At 50.0% G+C, this 19,828-nt stretch overlaps 7 protein-coding genes across 7 annotated transcripts; 4 read left to right on the top strand and 3 right to left on the bottom strand.

Annotated features, from left to right (window-relative positions):
* Window positions 1–1,088: 1,088 nt before the first annotated feature.
* Window positions 1,089–1,892, bottom strand: N7525_005552 (YdcF family protein; the record flags this gene model as incomplete). Its single annotated transcript, XM_002564662.1, has 1 exon — window positions 1,089–1,892. One exon carries the CDS (start codon window positions 1,890–1,892, stop codon window positions 1,089–1,091), a length of 804 nt encoding a protein of 267 aa, XP_002564708.1.
* Window positions 1,893–2,382: 490 nt separating this feature from the next.
* N7525_005551 (3-ketoacyl-coA thiolase peroxisomal A precursor) lies at window positions 2,383–4,019 on the top strand (the record flags this gene model as incomplete). Its single annotated transcript, XM_002564663.2, has 3 exons — window positions 2,383–2,596; window positions 2,713–3,163; window positions 3,221–4,019. 3 exons carry the CDS (start codon window positions 2,383–2,385, stop codon window positions 4,017–4,019), a joined length of 1,464 nt encoding a protein of 487 aa, XP_002564709.2.
* A 275-nt stretch (window positions 4,020–4,294) lies between these two features.
* N7525_005550 (RraA family protein) lies at window positions 4,295–5,317 on the bottom strand (the record flags this gene model as incomplete). The annotated part of the gene is made up of 5 exons (XM_002564664.1): window positions 4,295–4,462; window positions 4,536–4,634; window positions 4,698–5,047; window positions 5,130–5,205; window positions 5,261–5,317. 5 exons carry the CDS (start codon window positions 5,315–5,317, stop codon window positions 4,295–4,297), a joined length of 750 nt encoding a protein of 249 aa, XP_002564710.1.
* Window positions 5,318–6,305: 988 nt separating this feature from the next.
* N7525_005549 (arylamine N-acetyltransferase family protein) lies at window positions 6,306–7,372 on the top strand (the record flags this gene model as incomplete). Its single annotated transcript, XM_061213438.1, has 3 exons — window positions 6,306–6,706; window positions 6,762–6,807; window positions 6,866–7,372. 3 exons carry the CDS (start codon window positions 6,306–6,308, stop codon window positions 7,370–7,372), a joined length of 954 nt encoding a protein of 317 aa, XP_061070459.1.
* A 148-nt stretch (window positions 7,373–7,520) lies between these two features.
* N7525_005548 (NADH dehydrogenase [ubiquinone] 1 alpha subcomplex subunit 1) lies at window positions 7,521–8,052 on the bottom strand (the record flags this gene model as incomplete). The annotated part of the gene is made up of 5 exons (XM_002564666.1): window positions 7,521–7,541; window positions 7,610–7,704; window positions 7,784–7,787; window positions 7,859–7,951; window positions 8,005–8,052. 5 exons carry the CDS (start codon window positions 8,050–8,052, stop codon window positions 7,521–7,523), a joined length of 261 nt encoding a protein of 86 aa, XP_002564712.1.
* A 670-nt stretch (window positions 8,053–8,722) lies between these two features.
* N7525_005547 (uncharacterized protein) lies at window positions 8,723–12,226 on the top strand (the record flags this gene model as incomplete). Its single annotated transcript, XM_002564667.2, has 4 exons — window positions 8,723–9,204; window positions 9,276–9,355; window positions 9,413–9,460; window positions 9,546–12,226. 4 exons carry the CDS (start codon window positions 8,723–8,725, stop codon window positions 12,224–12,226), a joined length of 3,291 nt encoding a protein of 1,096 aa, XP_002564713.1.
* Window positions 12,227–17,536: 5,310 nt separating this feature from the next.
* Window positions 17,537–19,479, top strand: vosA (the record flags this gene model as incomplete). Its single annotated transcript, XM_061213437.1, has 10 exons — window positions 17,537–17,583; window positions 17,675–17,742; window positions 17,861–17,930; window positions 17,982–18,127; window positions 18,183–18,267; window positions 18,325–18,371; window positions 18,425–18,533; window positions 18,586–18,928; window positions 18,993–19,139; window positions 19,213–19,479. The coding sequence occupies 10 exons, from the start codon at window positions 17,537–17,539 to the stop codon at window positions 19,477–19,479; spliced, it is 1,329 nt and encodes a 442-aa protein (XP_061070458.1).
* Window positions 19,480–19,828: the final 349 nt, after the last annotated feature.

Here is a 19,828-nt window from a genome sequence, read left to right as displayed (position 1 = left end):
TTCTGCCAGCGAGATTCATCAGACAAGTGTACAAAGCTCTGGCATGGATTTCCCGCCCCGGACAGTCACACCCAGAAGTACTTGAATGCAGAATTTGGCTGAGCGTGCTGGTGGACACTATGTCAACGTGAGTCGCACAATCTGCTGGAATAAGGCAAGACTGGTATCAGGGCCGACATTAAGCCTGCTGTACACATGGCCACGGGGTCGCGGTTCTCAGACGGTAGCCATGTCAACATAGATGCTGCCATATGATGTACAGGACTGGACGACAAAAGCTGCGCGAAACTGCTGCTGAGACCCTAGGTAGCTATCCGAGTCAGTGCCCAGAATGGGCAAGAATAGTGTGGAGGGCATGAACACCGAGTCCAATGATAAGCAGAAGCTCAGCCTTTGCAATATTGCAGCTTAGATCGACGCCACATGCCGTCGTTCACTCCGAGGAGTGAGATCATTGACCTGTGGGTGCTTGTACACAGCAACACCGGTGCCACCTGCGGACGTCGGCGCTCCAAATCAAACTGCGTTGAGAGGGGTGCTTTGCCGCCGGGTTATCTTGATACTCCCGTGTCGAGCAAGTAACGAGTCCATACTGTTGGAAGGATATTTTTACAAGAAATCAGTCTTTCAAGGTTGTGATTCGAAGTGGACACCGCTTGGTAGGAGCTACATAAACCTGTACGTATGTAGGTCTGGTGAGATTGTTTCATAATACTTAAATGGGCAAAACAGCCAATCAAATCCCCTGATAGCTCAGCTGGAAGAGCGCAAGACTGTAATTGACGTGTTCTCATGGAACTTGTTATCTTGAGGTCCCTGGTTCGATCCCGGGTCAGGGGATCATTTTTTATTTCTTTCCCGATTTTCTGCTTTTGTCTTTTTGAAAGGAATATTTGAAACAACCCGGCAGTCCACTCTAAAACTCTTATGTTATGCTACGTATTGCAGTGGGGTTGTATACACCGTATTTGCATTGCAGGTGCGCACACGCGACCTGCGCATTGATGCCTCGGTTCCCATACTCGCAGTCGAATATGTAGCCCCCAATGACATACAAGTCTCTGTCTTCCCTACATATCTCCATATCCCTATCTAGAGCTCCCAGTCACCACTTGAAGTCGAGACCAAGCTGTCTCAACATCGCTTGGAACATCCACATGAGCAATGAAGCCACGCCCCCGAGGACCATAACCATCCTTATCATCCCTCAACCTCGGTATCTCGCCCATAATCAGCTCCAGAAACCGATTCTGTGACCACAACTCTGACGGTGGTAATGTGTCTGTATACTCAATGACTCCGTTACGGGACAATTGCACGTGTGGCACAAACACCGGGCAACTAATAATCGAGACCAGAGATCGGGTGCCCTCATAAGCCTTCTCAAACGATGCCCTGGTCCTGAGCATCATTGTGGGATCCTGAATGATAATGCAAGTGGCTGGTGCTCGAAAGCCCGCTTCATCGAGGACCCTGCGAGAGAATGAAGCATTCTGACCGCAATTCGTAGATCGGGGTTCAAGCAGAACCTGACATCCTTCTTTGGTGATGAGAGATCGATCGAAAAACTGATCGAGAATTCGTTCGAGAACCTTGGCTTCAGGGAGACCTTGGATCTCGTGGGCGATCTGTGAGAAGACTGGATGAGACTTCACTGCATTGTAAAGGAGCTCAGTTGAGTGCCCAATACCGCCGCACAGTACGAGAGCTTTGGTAAGGGATGGCTTTTGCTGAAGAGTCTTGAACAGGACCTCGGCACTGTGGAGAACGGCTGAGGCGCATATGACAATGCAGTCGACTGGGGATGTGGTGGAGAGATCGGGCAGTTGATTATCGCTGAGAAATTCAGACAAGAGGTTGATATCATCGACCATGTAGGAATTTGCGGCCATTGCGTTGGATCAAAGTAGTTCGTCGGACGGGCCACCACCGGACAGGTAAGTAAGTCTTTGGTGACACAATGAAGTACATGGGAAAAATAAAAAAATCCTCTGACCCGGGATCGAACCAGGGACCTCAAGATAACAAGTTCTCTGAACAGATCAATTACAGTCTTGCGCTCTTCCAGCTGAGCTATCAGAGGATGTGATGATGGCACTTTCCCTTTCTCGATTTATGAAGAACTTGCAATAGTCAAAACACTATCGACGTAGCTGTTCTAAGGCCAACTTATTCGTGGGAGTGGTATCGACATTATGTTGAGATAGGCCCTGGCGTATGATATTTGTGCATATAGCACCTGAAAACATATGAATTTATGAACACTCCCAATGCCGAGCTGATCTTCTTACATGACGTCGTAAAGACGTCCGCATGTGATATACGATTTCACATGCCCCATGATCCACCACTCGGAGATCCCGTGACTGCCCCGGATCAAAAATGATGCGGCCAAATGGACCTCGGTACTTTCTCAGAATGCGACAGCGGCCAGCTACGGCCGTCCAAAGGGGAAATACCACCGATTCCACGGCTCTGATTTATAAACCACCGCTTCCCCAGATATTTGGCCTACTTTCTTATCCTCACTTTTGCCCTGTCCTTCATCCTCATACCTCTCCTATACCTCCATCACACATTGACGTCATGTCTAACGGTGAGTGATGTGCATGTGACAGCCCATGGCCATGTATTCAACAGAACACTGGGTTTCTGGTGGCTTTTGACGGGTTAGAATCGAAATAGAAACAGCAAACTAATTCCTATCTATAGCCCAGCAACGCCTTAGCCAGGTTTCCTCCCACTTCGGCCCCGGTGGCAAGAAGGGAGCCGCCGCTATTACCGAAAAGCACCCCGATGACATTGTCGTGACATGTGCCCTCCGCACAGCCCTCACCAAGGGTGGTAAGGGTGGCTTCAAGGATACCGCTGGCGCTGACCTGCTTGCTGGTGTCTTCAAGGCTGTTCTGAACAAGAGCGGCGTTGACCCCAGCTCTGTCCAGGACATTGCCGTCGGCTCCGTCCTTGCCCCCGGTGGTGGTGCTACTGAGTTCCGTGCCGCTGCTCTCGTGGCTGGCTTCCCCGAGAGCACCGCCGTGAAGAGCTTGAACCGTCAGTGCTCTAGCGGTCTCCAGGCTATCGCCGATATTGCCAATGCCATTCAGTCTGGCATGATCGATGTCGGCATCGGTGCCGGTGTTGAGAGCATGTCCTCTCAGTACGGGTATGTTACAAGCCCCCCAAACCCCCGTTCAATAATATGGCTAATAACTTGATACAGACCCGGTGCCGTGACCGAGTTCTCCGACCTCCTCGAGAGCCACCCCGAGTCCGCAAACTGCAAGGTCCCCATGGGTGTGCTGTCCGAGAACATGGCCAAAGACCGTGGCGTGACCCGTGCTTCCCAAGACTCCTTCGCCGCTCAATCATACCAGAAGGCTGTTGCCGCCCAGAAGGCCGGTCTCTTCAACGAAGAGATCGCCCCTCTTGACGTGAAGTGGACCGACCCTAAGACCGGCGAGGAGAAGACCATCACCGTGAAGGCCGATGACGGCGTCCGCCAGGGTATCACCGCCGAGTCGCTTGGCAAGATCAAGCCCGCCTTTGCCAAGGACGGCTCCATCCACGCCGGTAACGCTTCCCAGATCTCCGACGGTGCCGCCGCCGTCCTCCTCATGAAGCGGTCCACTGCGGAGCGTCTGGGCCAGAAGATCCTTGGCAAGTATGTCACTGCCAGCGTCGTCGGCGTGAAGCCCCTGCTCATGGGCGTCGGCCCTTGGAAGGCTATCCCCGTTGCGCTGGAGAAGGCCGGCATCACCAAGGATGATGTCGACATTTATGAGATCAACGAGGCTTTCGCTTCCCAGTGTGTCTGGTGTGTTAATGAACTCGGCATCCCTGCCGAGAAGGTTAACCCCAAGGGTGGTGCTATTGCTTTCGGTCACCCTCTTGGCTGCACTGGTGCCCGTCAGGTCAGCACTTTGTTTACTGAGCTCAAGCGCACAAACAAGAAGATTGGTGTCACCAGCATGTGCGTCGGTACCGGTATGGGTATGGCCGCTGTCTGGGTGTCGGAGTAAACGAAACAATTGTATATTTGCACAGCGATTTGGCTTTTTAGCCCTTCTTTTCTATTTCACATGCACAGATTTCTCGTTATGTATTGAATACTTCAAATACCAAAAGATTAGAACTGCATATATATGTCTGTGTACATGCCTGCTCCGTATTTGGTAGCAATATTGCTGTAGACTCCCTGCAGGTGATCCCGAGCCTGGTTCGAGGTCTTCCCAGTTTCGTCGCCCATCATATAATCTTGTTGTATGTATATACATTTGGCTGGAAGAGTAGGCTATCAGCGGAATTTATTAAAAGCATCAGTGACACTCATTCCCTGCGCAACAGCCTCCTTGGCCTTGTCATCCATTGCGGTCAGTTTAGGCATCAGCTCAAGCACCTGACAAAGCAGCTCACGAGGAATGGCCACTACTCCTTCCAAGGGGTCACAGAAGATAATGTCTCCCTATAATGCATTGCAATGATCAGACCCTGAACCCGACCATGAAGCAAAAAGCAATCAATCAGCTAGGACTCACAGGCGAGACAGTAACACCCCCGATCGAGATTGGCACATCACGAGCACCAGCCTTGGCCTCGGCATTAGTGCCAACAGTAGAAGTAGCACGAGCCCAGATCTACCATCAGCCGAGAACACGATCAGTGACACGAACGAATAAAACATGAGAAATCTGACGAACCGGAAGCCCGGTAGCTTTCAATTCCTTCAAGTCCCTGACCCGACCACCCACAACTGTGGCTTTGATCCCGAGGGCTTTCATCCTGGTCGCCATGATCCCGCCCGTCACGGCACAGTACTGGTTCTCAGGCTGCTCAATGACGACGATGGATCCGGCGCCAGAAGGATCTGACGCTTGGAATTCGCCGACATGGTCTACCCAGTGCGTACCCGGCGGGAACCCGTGCTTCTGGGGGTTTTCTGTCGCAATTGATGGTGGGCTGGCGTTTTTGGCTAGAAATTTGAATGTTGTTGCCGGCGCCGCAACCCTGGACATTGTTTCATTTCGCCCTGTTGTGGGGGAAAGTGGTACTGGTGGAAGTGTGTGAGTGGGATTATTGAAGATATAGATAGAGGCTTTGGAGAGATTTCCAAGGTTGTATTAGTGGCTTACCTAGATCTGCAAGGTAGCCTGCTCTTGCTGTGCTGCCCTCGGGCGTCTTTTGTAACTTGATGAGGGCGTCTGATACCTGGGAATTACAATGTTAGATGTGCTTTGTGGTTCGATAGTCTATGCTGGCATACATCGCAGGGTGAGAAGTTCTCGACTAATGTCGCAAGTTGCTCGTTTAGTGTAGTCATTGTTCAGATGCGGGGTTCACGGTGGGAAGGGCAGTATGCTGTTCAAAATGTATAGATAGTCGGACTGTACAAAGTAGAAGTTAGACAAGAAGTAATAGATGAATGTGCTGAACCCAAAGGTCCATTCGCTGATCAGTCGAAGCACATGTCCGTAGGTCCGGATATCGGATGAAAATATACAACATACATCATCGGAGATCTATAACTCGGAGTGTTTCAAGGCACATTTCACAAGGTTATTGCTTAGTCTTAGTTTGAGATATTGTGACACTGGCTATAATTGAATCTATATTTACTACATTTCATGTCCAAAATTGACTATTATGCCTGGAATGTAAGACTGTTCCTCACACGGGTCATAGCCGAGGTGATGGATAATAATAATATCTCCCGCATCCATAACTCGCACAGCTTGCAGGGAACGTGGGGTATAAAGAGATCCTTAGGACAATATATTCTTCAAAAGCAAAGCGAAAATAGATCCAAGATTGCTCGTTAGTAGTATATATACTACTACTGCAACTACCGGGGCTCGTGTCTTCCATTGCCGATATTCTACCTAGGTATGTTTTACTCGACCTATTTACCCCCACCAGTTTAAGCCGGGGCAGCATTTGCGACGTAGCATGCTTTGTTTACTTAGATTTATCATAACTAGATCCAACGTAGTATGGGTAGTGCTACAGATAGAAAAAGATGGGCGCATTCTGCTCTATAAGCCATGACAATACGGATATGCATTTTCCATCAACAGTCCAAGTCTGTCTATAACAGCTGGATGTATAGACGGATGTTCCCTAATATAGCCGAGGACTATAAACTGCCGTCGCGGAAGCAACCATGTGCGGGAAAATGTGGGGAGCCCAATATTGGTCATCAGAATGACAATCACATAGAGAGAATGGAATAATTCCGATCCTCGATCATCGTTGTGAAGAAAGACAATTCATACATCCAAACACAACCAAAACAACAAGGAACCCCGATAATGGCGGAAAAACCCACATATACCGATCAACAACTGGAGTTATACTTGGACCGTATCGGGTACTCCCACTCCGATCAATCCGAGAGCAATCTTCTTCAGCATCTCCGCCAACATATCGAGAATGACGCACTTTCTGCGCTGTCTGAACTCCAAAGGCGGCATCTCGCTGCCATTCCATGGGGCAACTCGGGGCTGCATTACTCGCAACATCATACTATCTCTCTGAACCCGCAGAATCTCTTTGAGAAGATGGTGGAGCGGCGGCTAGATGGGTACTGCATGGAGAACACGGGCATCTTCTTTATTGTCTTGCGGTCCCTGGGTTACCTAGTTTACGCCACCGGAGGTCGAGTCAGTCATGCTGCGTCGAAGGGACTGGATGACGGATTATATTTGCCCCTGTAAGTGCTCCGACAGTTTATCATTCCGAGCGGAGCTGACATTGATCTGCCAAAGTGGACATATGATTCTGATTGTGGTAATTGACGGAATGAAGTACATGGTACGGCACGAAGATCGACTGCAGCTACCGCATGAACCATACTAACGGATATGGACAGGTTGATGTCGGCTTTGGAAACAATTGTGCCACTGCTCCACTATTACTTCAAGAGGGTGCTACTGCTACGGCTATCGCGCCATCTGAGATGCGGATTGTCAGAGAAAGAATTGCCGAGTTCACAGACCCAAATCAAAAGATCTGGATCTACCAAACAAGATACAACCCGGAGAGCAAGTGGTTGGACCAGGTCTGCTTTTCCGACGTGGAGTTCCTACCCCAGGATTTCGGCGTCATGAACTTCTCCGTCAGCCAGAGCCGAACCAGCTGGTTTACCCAGTTCTTTGTCTGCATACGAATGATTTTGGACCAAAGTGGCACAGAAATAATTGGCCAGTGCGTTATGTCGGGCAAAGAAGTCAAGGAGAGATTGCGCGGGCAAACGGAGATCTTGCAAGTGCTGCAGACTGAAGAGGACCGCGTCAGGGCACTGGCCAAGTATTTCGATATGCACCTTCGTGAGTCTGAGATCCAAGGGATTCGGGGCATGACCTCGGAGCTCAAGTAGACATGACGGAGCGGACTACTAAGGAAACCCGGGAGAATAATTGATATGGTACAACGTTTCTAGAGAAATTGCAGTGGATATGTATGATCACGGAGTAACGAAGGCGCAGACATTGAACGTAAAGGAAAAGAGGTTGCAATTTTTGAAACTAGTAGATCCGGTTCTCGATCTATGTCTCGGGTCAGCGTTTCTGCCTGGGGCCTGGAATCCAAGGAACACAGAATCTGTTATTCGTACCTTCCATGGGTTGCTGACTTCGAATCCGGTGGGCGCTTGGTGGTTGCTGGACTGCCCCCGGAATGAGCCTGTGATGCGCTGATCTCTCTCCATCACTATGGTTGGTTGTGGTTAGTCTCATGCATAATTCTTCTCAGGCGCTTTTGGTCGGCCGATAAGCTTGTAAGCACTCACTTTGCTGTAAAATTGTTAGCCAATGTGCTTTATGCAAGTTCCGACCGCAGCCGACAAGGATGGAAACCAACTTACTCTATCCCACAGGTCGCGGTTCCAGCGCGCCTTCTTGCCATCGTTGGCAAAGCGTTTGACGTAGTGAAGGCCGTAGCCAGACACACCAAACATCTGTAGCAATTGGTGAGCTAAAGTCACGGAAGGCATTGTCCAATGGCACGTACGGTGATGATAATCCCATAGGGAAGCAGGGCCTCAAAAGGGACACCCATGGCGTGCGGTTGTATGGGTATGTAGATGATCGGAAAAAGGTGTCAAATTAGAATCAAGAGCCGTCAAGCCTCTTGCGGACTGAGGGGAGTAGATAGGTCGCGGAGAGTGTGGAGGGGAGTGTCTCTTCCTACAGCGACGGGCTTGAGGTCTCCTCCACCCAAAGTGGTTTAGCGTATGATGACTCAGCGCGCTGCAACGACACTCACAGGACAAGGGGCGTGAAGGCCGCTGCAGATCGCATTCGATTGTAAAAGAGACAGGCCCCGGTGTATGGACTGTCTGTCGACGCGTCTGGTACGCTTTTGAATCAAAGATTGCACTGGTTTCTCTTGGGGTGAGTTTCCTCTGTTTTGCGACGCGCTTGCGATGCCTGGCCACTCCAGCGGCGGACTGACACCTCTTGTTTGTTTAGCTCCCACTTTGCGCCTGGAGACTTTGAGCGTCAATATCGACCGATACTTGTTTTCGTAAATATCTTCGGTGCCACTCCAACTAGCCTCGAACCCGCTTTTGATCCAGATGCGCTCCCGGATCAGCGCCGACGTCAGCGGGGTGCTTCTGTAACCGGATCGGTTTAAGCTTTCTTTCACGAAAAAGATACCTCAGTCAACCTGAGCGCATAAAACAAGCACTGCTGTGCTCAACCTGGCGGTGGCGGTAACTTTCACTATGGCGGCGACGGCGCCGCCAGCAAACGATGAATCGGGCAAACTCGACCCGCCTGTGGACCCAGCGGATAGCGACCTAGATGCGGAGGGCGAGGAAGAAACCGACTTGTATGAAATGGATCAACGGCTTCAAGATGCAGTTCACCGAGCATACACTGGAGAAGTTGATGAGGATGGCCCGGAAGAAGCTGTGGATGGAAACAACCTAAGCGTCAATGGGTTGAACGGAGAAGACGATGATGACAACGATGAGGCCGAACCAGTTGGAGCTGTTAAACTACCTGACGATGACGCGGGTTCTGAAGAAGACTATGCGGAGTCTGAGACAGCCGACGCGGATGCCGATCCCGGGTTTGAGGCAAATGACCGTGACGCTTCAGAACCCGAATCAAGTGACCACGAGTCAGAAGCCGAAGACTGGGAAGCTGAGAGCAATGAGCGCGAGGATGTCGAGACTGATATTCGTAGTAGCTCAAATTGCTTGTAAGTAGAGGGGCTCGATGCAGCGCTCGGTGCAGAATGAGGAAGTTTAGGTGCTAACAACGGACAAACAGGGTTTGCAGTCAAGACGAGGAACACGACCCAAGCGAAGATTTCGAGGAATGGCTCACTTGTGTTGTGTGTGGTGATCACTGTCCGTTTGCCTTTTACCCCGATTATGGTAGACCATCGCTGACTCGATACCCCACAGCTCATCGGCAATGCGCTCGCGAACAAGACGCATTTGATGAAACGGAAGGTACGCAAACACATGGTCATTGACTGTTATTTTATCGCCTCTTATCTCTTTAATGAATTACGCGCTCTGACATCGCAACACGCAGGCCCATGGAGATGCCCCAGCTGTGTTAATAACAATCTAGAGCCCGACACGATAACAAATTCAGCGACAGAAACCGGACTCGGAGCCCCAGCCCTCCCCAAAGAGCTTCTACCTGCGCACGCTGGCACACACGACGAGGGATTCCATTCTATCTTTAACACAGGCGTTGACGACGAGATGCTCAATAGCTCGCGGTCGCTACGCAAGCGAAAGGCCTCGTCAATCGAGGCCGAAGAACACACACCGGTGCTTCGCAAAAGACTTCGACAAACATCTTTCCGCTCCGATCGCCCCATATTGAATGATGCGGCCTTGGAGGGCGGGGATGTCAATGCTGATGGCGATGCCCACTCCCCTGCTCGGACACGTTCTGTACGCGTGCGACGCACTCGCGCAGTGGACCGAGAGCACTGCCGCGTGGTAGCTAGACAGTACGGGAAATTGATCATTGGGTTCCGGCTGGAAGAGGCAAAAATGTCTAAAATAACAGGCTCTCAAATTCGATCGCAACGCAAGAAGAAGAAAGCACCAAAGCCGCCACCTGTGGCCCCAGAACCCCAGGCACATTTCGTTCCCCTTCCCCCCATATCCTACAACTCCATGACTTTGTTCGACCGTGAGACCGACGACGCCAAATCAAAACCATATGGAGGCATTCTGTCCGAAGTCGACCAGGATACATCCAGAACACTCCCAACACAATTCGATCGCGACCGATTCGAACAGGCACGTCTAAAAGCCGAAGATGAATGGCAACAGAAAGTGAAAGAAGCAGAACTCAATGGCGAAACCACTGCGCATTCATCACAAAAGGTTTCTGGCCCTCCTTCAAAGATCAAATCCATCAACTTCGGTGGCTACGAGATCGAAACCTGGTATGCAGCGCCCTACCCGGAAGAATACAGCCGCAACCGTGTTCTGTACATTTGCGAGTTCTGTCTCAAGTACATGAACTCGGACTTCGTCGCCTGGCGCCATAAACTTAAGTGCCCTGCAAAGCATCCCCCTGGCGACGAGATCTACCGAGATCGATCAGTCTCAATCTTCGAAGTTGATGGGCGCAAGAACCCGGTGTACTGTCAAAATCTTTGCCTTCTCGCGAAACTTTTCCTAGGCTCCAAGACTCTGTATTACGATGTTGAGCCATTCTTATTCTATGTCATGACTGAGTTTGACGATCTGGGCTGTCATTTCGTTGGCTACTTCAGTAAAGAAAAACGCCCAAGCTCGGCGAACAACGTTTCCTGCATCCTTACTCTACCAATCCATCAACGCAAAGGCTACGGAAACCTCCTCATCGACTTCTCATACCTCCTTACCCGCATCGAAGGCAAGAATGGATCGCCCGAGAAACCGCTCTCCGACATGGGTCTAGTGTCGTACCGGAACTACTGGCGATTGATTCTATCATACCAACTTCGCGATTTGAAGACGCCTATCAGCATTGCGGATCTGTCTGATCGCACCGGAATGACGGCAGATGACATTGTATCTGCCCTTGAAGGACTCCGAGCTCTTGTGCGGGATCCCATCACCAAGACGTACGCCATCCGTCTAGATCACAAATATTACAACGAGGTCATCAGTGGCTGGGAAAGCAAGGGCTACGTCCAGCTTAATCCAGATGCGCTGCTCTGGACACCTTACATTATGGGTCGTAGTAACCAGTCTCATTTCGATCGTGCTCCTATACATACCGTCGCCCCTCGAGAGGACCCAGATGAGGATGAAGAGGAGACCGAGGCAAGAGTGACCGACTATGAGGGCAATGGCCGAATGGCGAATGCGTCGGATGGAGACACTCTCGCAGACTCCGCTGGACCGCCTTCCACATTGGCTCTGCGGCATAACGGCTCCAACCATCCTACAGTGGGCAACTCTGAAACATCAGCAATCCCCAACCCTGCTGCTGGAATCCCACCCTCCCGGTTCGAACTTTGGCCTCCTGTGCCTCCCGCAGCACCCCCCAAACGCAGACCTGGTCGCCCGTCGGGTAGCACCAAACTGAATAGCATGTCAACGACACCTACGTCCGCCCGTAATAACGGCCGCAACACACCTCGACGACCCTCCGGGCTGGCAACGGTCACCCCCGGAGGCAGCGTTCGTCGCGGGAGAAGATCTATTCTCACGGACTCGCCCGCAGCTGAAGCGACACCTAGCCAGGCCAATGGTGTTGAACCGGAGAAGACTGAACCTGTTGAGGAAGAAGCTGTCGTTGACGGGGATGCCGAAAATCTGGCTCCTGAACTTAGGGAAACTGCAGATGTGAGCGAAAAAGAACCGGAGCATGTTAATGGAGATGCTGCCCCCAAGAAGCCTGTCAAGACCAATGGCATTGATGCTGCTGAGTCAGAGCCGTCCGAGGACAAGGACACGGAGGCACCCAAGACCCCCGAGAAAAAGACCAACTCCATCCCTCGGTCACCTGGAACAGCGGTCTCCCGTCGATCCAACGATAACCCCAAGACACCGCGATCAGTCAGCCGGAAGGCTTTGGTCGAGAAAGTTCACGTTGTGATCCCCGCTGAGTCAGGATCTGCTTCCAAGTCACCAGCCAAAGGCCAGGGCCAAAAGGCTATGGCCAATACCAATGGCACCGACGCAGATTCAGACGCGGATGCGGATGCGGACATTGACGCCGAGTACGAAGTGGATGGGGATGTCGTGATGCAGACATGATAATCTTGAAGCTCATGATTCGAGGAGGTTTTCTTTTTGCCTGCAAAGCAAGTTACGCATGTGGACAGGGCGTTTATTTTAACGAAATTTTCTGATTCCTTTATTTCTCCCTTCTCTTTTCTTTCACGTGTGCCCGGGAACTGCATTGTCCCACCGTTTGATTTAATATTCTTTCTCCATTTCTTTTCTCGTTCGAAGGCTACCTTACGCTAAGTGGGCTTGCAGGGGCGATAGGGGTGTCGTGCGACACTCGTCAATCCCCTTTCGTTCATTTACTACTAGTCGCTTTTTCAGGGATTTCATCCAGCACGGAGCAGGGATGGGGGTGTCTGGAGTTTACTTTTTGCTTGGGTGTTTCTTTTCTCTTTCTATCTAGTTGCGGCGAATGAGTACAGTGTGTGATTAGCATATCTCTTGTCAATGTACCAATTACTGGGTAGCTCATTTCTCCAGTGTACAATTTCTCCAGTGTACATACAACATACGGAGTAGATCTGTGCCTTGCATGTGATATATCGAAGAATAAGTGTCATGTCGCGCAGGACGTGCTGGTAAACGTCAAAATGGGAGAGACCTGTTAGGTAAAGTGCCGAAACTGGAGAAAGAAGGTTAAAAGTCTAGACCTAATAGCCAATCATATTCGCAGCACCTCTCCGTATGTTGTATACGAGGAACAAAATGTCCCTGGTTACATAGAAGAGTGTACGAGTTGCAACTTGCCCGCCTTCTTCGGCCATTTAGGTACATAGCTGTAAAACGAGAAAGGGGAGAAGAAGGCCATTAAAACATACTAGTAAACAGACTATTCCGCACTAAATATATTAATATGCCGCATAAAGCGGTCGACTATTGTAATTCTTGATCTCGATAGCTGTGGCTGATCAGCGGCTATCTGATGTGTTCCACTAGGGGGCCATACTGCACATCCCACATAAGTACGAACTACCCCGTTTAATCCTTGCAGTACCAGGTCTGCAATTGGCTTGGTCGACAGAAAATACACAGGAAGATTCGAGCAATAGTCATGAAAATCACAATTATGCATGAGTCTATTGAGTATCCCACAACGGGAGGATTTCAGGCCAACCCTTTTAGGAAGGTGAGATTTGCATTGGGATACTCAGCCGGGGGGACGTTGGGATCAGCTTACCAATACGGAGCACAGGTGATAGCAACCAGGATTTTCCAGGGACATACAGATCAGAAGGATACGAGATCATACTCATTATAACAATAATATAGTAAGCAATGTAGAGTCCCGACAAAGCGATCGACAAGAGATCGGCATGGCGCCAACACGGACAGCTGTCAGGAAACACAACCATGGAACGGCCCCAAACCACCATGGAACCATCACAGGCCAACATTTAAGCATAAACACAGTAGCGCCCACTTAGCAGCTCCTAACCACTGGTTCTCAATGGAGATGCCGCTGTCATATATGCGCCCTTGATTTTTTGGTTGTTCGAGGTACTCCGTTTAATAATTCACTTCACCGGTCTGAGTCTAAAAATTTCCCTATCCCGCCCCGTCCAGTACCGTGTTCAGAACTCCATAGTGCTCCATCGCCCCCCTTCTTACTTTTCCCTCGGCCACTTCGTGCGTTGAAGTGCCGAACACGGGTTCGTTCGACTACTTGGCCTTTTTGGGTTCTCCACGGGTCCCCTTTGAGTTTGTTTTGGTCCTCTTATTACTGTAGTCAGTAGAACTTCCCCGACACTAGCAAGTTCCCGGTTTTTCCAATCGGGGCCGCAGTGGATTTTGGCCAGGGTGTGCGTTGTACTTTTAAATTGGGTAAAAAATTTGAAAAATTCGCTTCCTTTTTGGCGGTCACTTTTAATTTTTCGTTTTTCGCACTCGAACTTTCTTTTCTTCTTTTCTTTCTTCTTGTCCCTACTTGTTAGCACCAGTATCACATTCACCTTCCGCCCAATTATTCCATCCAGCGTCTGGACGAGTCATGATAGTTTCCACAGCCAAATCATGACCTCCAACAGAGGAAATGGCGGCTTTCCCCGCCATGACCAAGGTCAGACTTAGGACTTCTGTCCTGGCGCCGGACCCGGATCCCGGAAGTCAAAAGAAAGTGACAGGTCGTGCTCCCAGCGCTGGGGCTTGCTTGTCGCATAATGATGTGCATCTAGGGCTTTGGAGTTTTTTTTTTCGGGCCTATCAACTGCATTCCCAGGAACTTGTCGCTCGGGCACAATGCAATGGACAAGAACCGCAGTTCAGGCCCAGTGAGACCAAGCAATGCCCACACCCTGCGTGTGTCTTCCCGCTTTCCAACCCCTCATTTTACTCTTTTTTTTTTCCCTCTCTCTTCCTCATTCGACCTCCCATTTTTGTCGGCTTACACTTGTCAGTTTGGCGAGTCGCAGACGCTGTTCTCTGGGAGCTGAGCACTGGCGTTAGAACACCCCACAGCGGGTCCAATCTGCTCCAGTGAATGGACTTGCCAATACCGATATGACTCTGGCCGCATGATAAAATATTGGGGCCGGACTTTTGTCAGGCTGATCGGCACTTTCTGATTGAAATCGATTCCTGCTGTCCTCACCCTTGCATATGATCGCTACTATCAAAGCTCCCATGATGTGGAGATACAACTTAGGTCGTGAACTGTGGCAAGAATGCTTGTCATAGCCAACTGCACCTGCAGCCCTCCGTATCACATTGGCGAGCAATGATCATCGCCGTGATGCCATCTCGACCTGATCCCAGAATATCTGCATGCAAGTTAGGGTTTGGTATGTCTTTTTTTTTTGGTGAATCCTGCCAAGAAAGGACCTGATAAACGAAGAGGACAAGCGGTCTCCCAAGCCCAGACAGTGTGGGATGCAAGTTCCTCGGCAGGACACAGCAGCCAATGCCTTAGGACGGATCCACCTGTGTACAGCCAATGCAGCCATACCCACCTGAAAGGTGATTGAACTGGAGGGGAAAAAAAGTACACATTCTCAGCCGCAAATCGAGGGCCAGCGAGTGTGGCGGAAAGCAGCCCCCGTAGTCCATACTAGAAAGTACCGGTTTATCTTTTTTTTTTTTTTATCACAAACTCCCGATCTGCAAGCTGCAGGACTGCCCGAACCCAGTCTCCGGTATTGATGTGTTTCTTTTTTCTTTCGTTGGCTGATGCGTGTCCGGCCCTATAGCTTGATCGAGGGATTCCCGGTCGGTACAACCAACCAGCGTCCACGCTGGCCCCCAACTGCAGTCGATATACAGTAGCTTGCATACGATCTTGGGGCTGCATGTCTCTCAGGAAATGTGACGCGTCACGAGGAAAGCCCTCCGTGCAGTGGTGCGCTGTTCGCTGCATTTCCCCCTTAAACGCCTTGTCCCGGTCTCCTGCACTGCATGGATTTTCCTCCTTGATTCTCTTCAACTCCTTCTCTCCTCTCTTGCTTCCCGTCGCATCATGACCCGGCATGTATGGTTTCGTCGTCTCGGATCGGAATAAGGTGCTCGACCAGCGCTCTCGGGCTTTACGTGCCACTGCACGCGATTGTATCTGTGGGCATCATCTTGCTCAATCATCTTGTCTGTGACTGTACCGGACCTCCTTCGAATGCATGTTGCGTCCTTCCACCTTGAGCTCCGACATTCGCGACATTCATCTCTTCAAGTGGTACACGCAGCCTCAAGCCTGCGATCGAAGAATTCACGATATTCGAATACTGAATTTATCACAGGAAGAATCATTCACAAGAAAAAGGTATTGTCACTTCAATTATTTTTTTTTTGTTTTGTTTTGTTTAAGGGGATATAGGAGGAGGTGCCCAAGCGAATGTGGGAGTCCTAGGGCCTGAAGGCATTCTTTGGTTCGGGATGACATAAGGAAGTTAGCCAACCATGGTTGGAAGCCTTTGACAAAGCGGCAGCGATATCCGCGCTTGTTGGGGAAGACCTTTTTGAACTTCAAAAAAATTGGGATTTCTTGCTGTTTGAACATCCAAGCTAATTATTTCAGGATTGAGATCGAGTGTGGAGACACAGGCACAATCCCCCGGACATAGGCGATGCGGCTTGATCGTGCATATCCCCACTTTTGACTGGAATGCTTAGACGCCGGACCAGGGCCCGAGTCCACCTGGCGTTTAAAACACCCATGAGAAAACCGGGTCTGATCACCTGCATAGCCGGCGCCAACCCTGGGCTTTTTTTCTTTTTTTATGATCATAAAGAAACAGACGCGGACTAACGGACAAGCGGTTCGCCGTTTCTTCCTTTCGGACCAACGAGAGAGGGAAGAGAGCCAGAAGTTTAGTGCGCATCCGGATCGCCATTCGCCCCCTCAACCGTGGGTAGCTGAACCTATTCCACTTTTTCTTTCCGTCTACGGTTTTAATTCCTCTTTTTGTTTTCTTTTTTTCTTTTTTTGGTCTCTTTTTGGTCTCTTTGGTCTCTTGGGTCTCTCTTTTCCAAGGCAAAGTCCACGGGTTACACTTGGTCTTTATCCACCTCAGCTGCTCTCGTTTTTGAAGAGATTGCTACTGTGGTAGACAAATTCGAGGATCTCTTTTTTTTGGATTTCCCTATTTTCTTCTTTTTTGACTTTTTATTTTTCGATTATAATCCTGGATAATTCATTGGGTTAGTTGAATTTTTTTTTTTTTTTTTTTTTGTGGGATTCTGGACTCTGATTTGTTCATGAGCTGGGAGATTTGGAAGCCTGTGATCCAATTGATTTTCTGAATTTTTTTCTGAATTTGAATCTTTTTTTCCCTTTCTCCCCCCAGGTTATTGATAAATTCGTTTAGATTCCAATCTCGGAATATCTACTATCGGGGCGCCGTTATTCAAGAGAGAGCCGCTTAAGGTTTTTGTCTGGAACCGTGCTCGGTTGGCTCTTTCCGCTTGCAAACTGACGACACCACTCCGTTTTCGTCACGTTCGACACATCCATCTCCCACTCTCTCTATCTCTACAGCTCCAAGTCCTTCATTTTGTCCTTCTCTTCCATGGTTCAACTTTGACGAAATCAGAAAAGAAGAAGAAAAGAAAAAAAAAAAAAAAAAAAACTCATTACCCCACTACAGCTGCCACCCCTCAACGACATCGTGACTCGTCCAGGGTTCTTTTCCCAGCCTGTCCTTATCTTCTCTGACCACTGGATTTCTCTCGGTCCAAAGACCCGTTCCTTCCTTTCCTTTTCCACTTTACTTTGTAAACCACAGATCACTTGAAACTGGTCTCTTGTATTCCCGAGGATCGACTCTTCGTATCTGCTGGTTCACTACCTGTCAAAGCAACCTCAAATTTTGGGGGCTCTCTCCACCTTTCCTTGTTTGTCTGTGACTCGTCTTGATGAGTGCGACATTCTCCGACGCCTCTCTCTCGCGCGAAGCTCAGGGGTGAGTCGTTCTTCCCGTGTCTACTTTGACAGGGTCGCAACTCTTACGCGGTCGTCCAGGGAATCCCACTGACAATGTTGAACAACACCAGTTCTGACTTTGACTTGATCATTCGCCAGCAGCCCAATAGGGCCCGCGTGGCGGGGGGCAAGGAAAAAGGTACGTGGAAGCTTCTTGCTCTCTCTCTCTCTCTCTTTCTCTTGTTCCTAGCTAGTCCCCGTGAACCGGGGAGGCGCGGAACTGACAGAAAAGGAACCGGATCTAATGGCGCCTACAGAGCGCAAACCTATCGATCCGCCCCCGATCGTCCAGCTCCGGGTGCGGGAGGAGGGTACCTACCTCGCACAGTAAGTGGTCATTTCACTCTGGCTTTGCGCGGGTAGCTGACTTTGGCGCAGACATTACCTGCAAAGCCCTTACTATTTCATGTGCTGCAGTCTGTACGATGCAACAGAAGAGCGTCCTGTGCCCGTCGCACCGTCAACTGCATTAGCAGGAACCCTAGTTTCGTCCCTTCACCGGTTGAAGGACGTGGACAACAGCGGTTAGTTCTGGCTGGTCTTGGAGTCACAGGCCTTGTTCACTGACAGGTTTTGTAGATGGTGGATTTTTCGTCTTTGGAGATCTCTCTGTGAAGATTGAAGGCGAGTTCCGCCTGAAGTTTACCTTGTTCGAGATGCGAAAGTGAGTAACACGGTCGGGAGCCTAGCCCAGGTTCAATAGCTAACAAAGAGCCAACAGGGACCGTGTCTCCTATTTAAAGACTGTTATCTCAGAGCGGTTCACAGGTACGAATCTACGTGAAGAGAGCTGGCACAGTTGAGTTCTGACAAGCTTGCAGTCTCCCCTCCTAAGAGCTTCCCTGGAATGATGGAGTCAACCCACCTTTCCCGATCATTTGCGGATCAAGGTGTGAAATTGCGGATTCGAAAGGAACCTCGGACCATGTTGTAAGTGCTATGAACCCATGGGGATGCGAAGGCGTGTAGTTAACAGCCGCAGGAAACGATCGACACGACCAGACGAGTTCCATCAACCAGTCCCCACTCGATCTCCGGAACGTCAGTCGGTGCAGATCCCTCCATCATCTAGCTATGGAGGCTATCCGCCGGCGGCCCGGGATTATGGGTACTACGGTCAGCAGCCGCCGGTCAAGCGTCATCGTACTTCGATCGACTATGGCAGACAGCAAGGCCTCTATGATGTGGATGGTCGAATGGCCCGTCAAATGGATCCATATGGCCAGCCAACAGCTGCTATGTACGCTGGTCAGCCAGCAGCCTATCAAACGCCTGCCGCCATGCAGACTTATAACACAGGACAGGTGGTGCCTGATTACACGGCGGTTCGTACTCCTAACCCCACTTTGTAGATTTTGGGAGCTCTTTGAGCTGACCTCCGTTGGATAGATGTACCCTGGCATGCAAGCATCAGCGGGTATGCAAGCATCAGCTCCCATGTCCCAGATCCCCGATCCTACCGGTCAAAGCCGATCCAGCCAGCAGCAGCAGGCCGCTGTGGGACAACTGATGGCGATGAACCAGCCTGGCACTCCTGTACGACACCCCTCTGCGAACCAGTGAGAGTGTGGAATAGAACACCTAGCTAAGGATTTTGGAACCGAGACAGACCCCGGATTCGACTGGAGCCATGATGGCTCAGGGATATGCCCGTTCCGGATACCCTCCTAGCTCAACTATACTTCCTCCTCTCCAGCGGAGTCGCGACTATCCCCAAGGAACCAATGGATCCGCGCGAGCCTATTTCGACCAAACTCCTCAGGCGAATACCCCCATTCTTCCATCTCAAATGGTCAACGAAGGCGATCGATTTAGCTCCGTGACCGGCCCAACAACCTTTAATCACCCCGATTCCCCGAATGGAACGCCACAATGATTTGCTTGACGTCCTCGATGTTCTGGCTTTTATCTTTTCTTTTTCTTCTGTCTCGATAGACTGGGAGGAGTGTTTCACTATTCTTTTTTTTCTTTATGCTTGATGCTTTAACTGGGTGGCTAAAGGGTTTCATTTTTTATAGGCGCTGGCGGATATAAAAGGGGGAGGTCTTTCTTTCATGGGATTGGGAGAAAAGTGAGATTATTCTTAAGCCCTTCTTGTATATACAGGCCCTTTTTTTTTTTTTTTTTTTTCTCTCTTTTGAAAGCAGCATCACTGGCTAATTGCAAGTGCTGCTTTTCTTCTCTTTTTCTTTTTAATTGACGATGTATGAGGTGGAAATGCAATG

Source organism: Penicillium rubens (assembly GCF_028828025.1).
Source record: "Penicillium rubens strain IBT 27055 chromosome Unknown utg000002l_segment0_segment0, whole genome shotgun sequence".
Taxonomy (NCBI): domain Eukaryota; kingdom Fungi; phylum Ascomycota; class Eurotiomycetes; order Eurotiales; family Aspergillaceae; genus Penicillium; species Penicillium rubens.
This window is presented reverse-complemented; position numbering and strand designations above follow the sequence as displayed.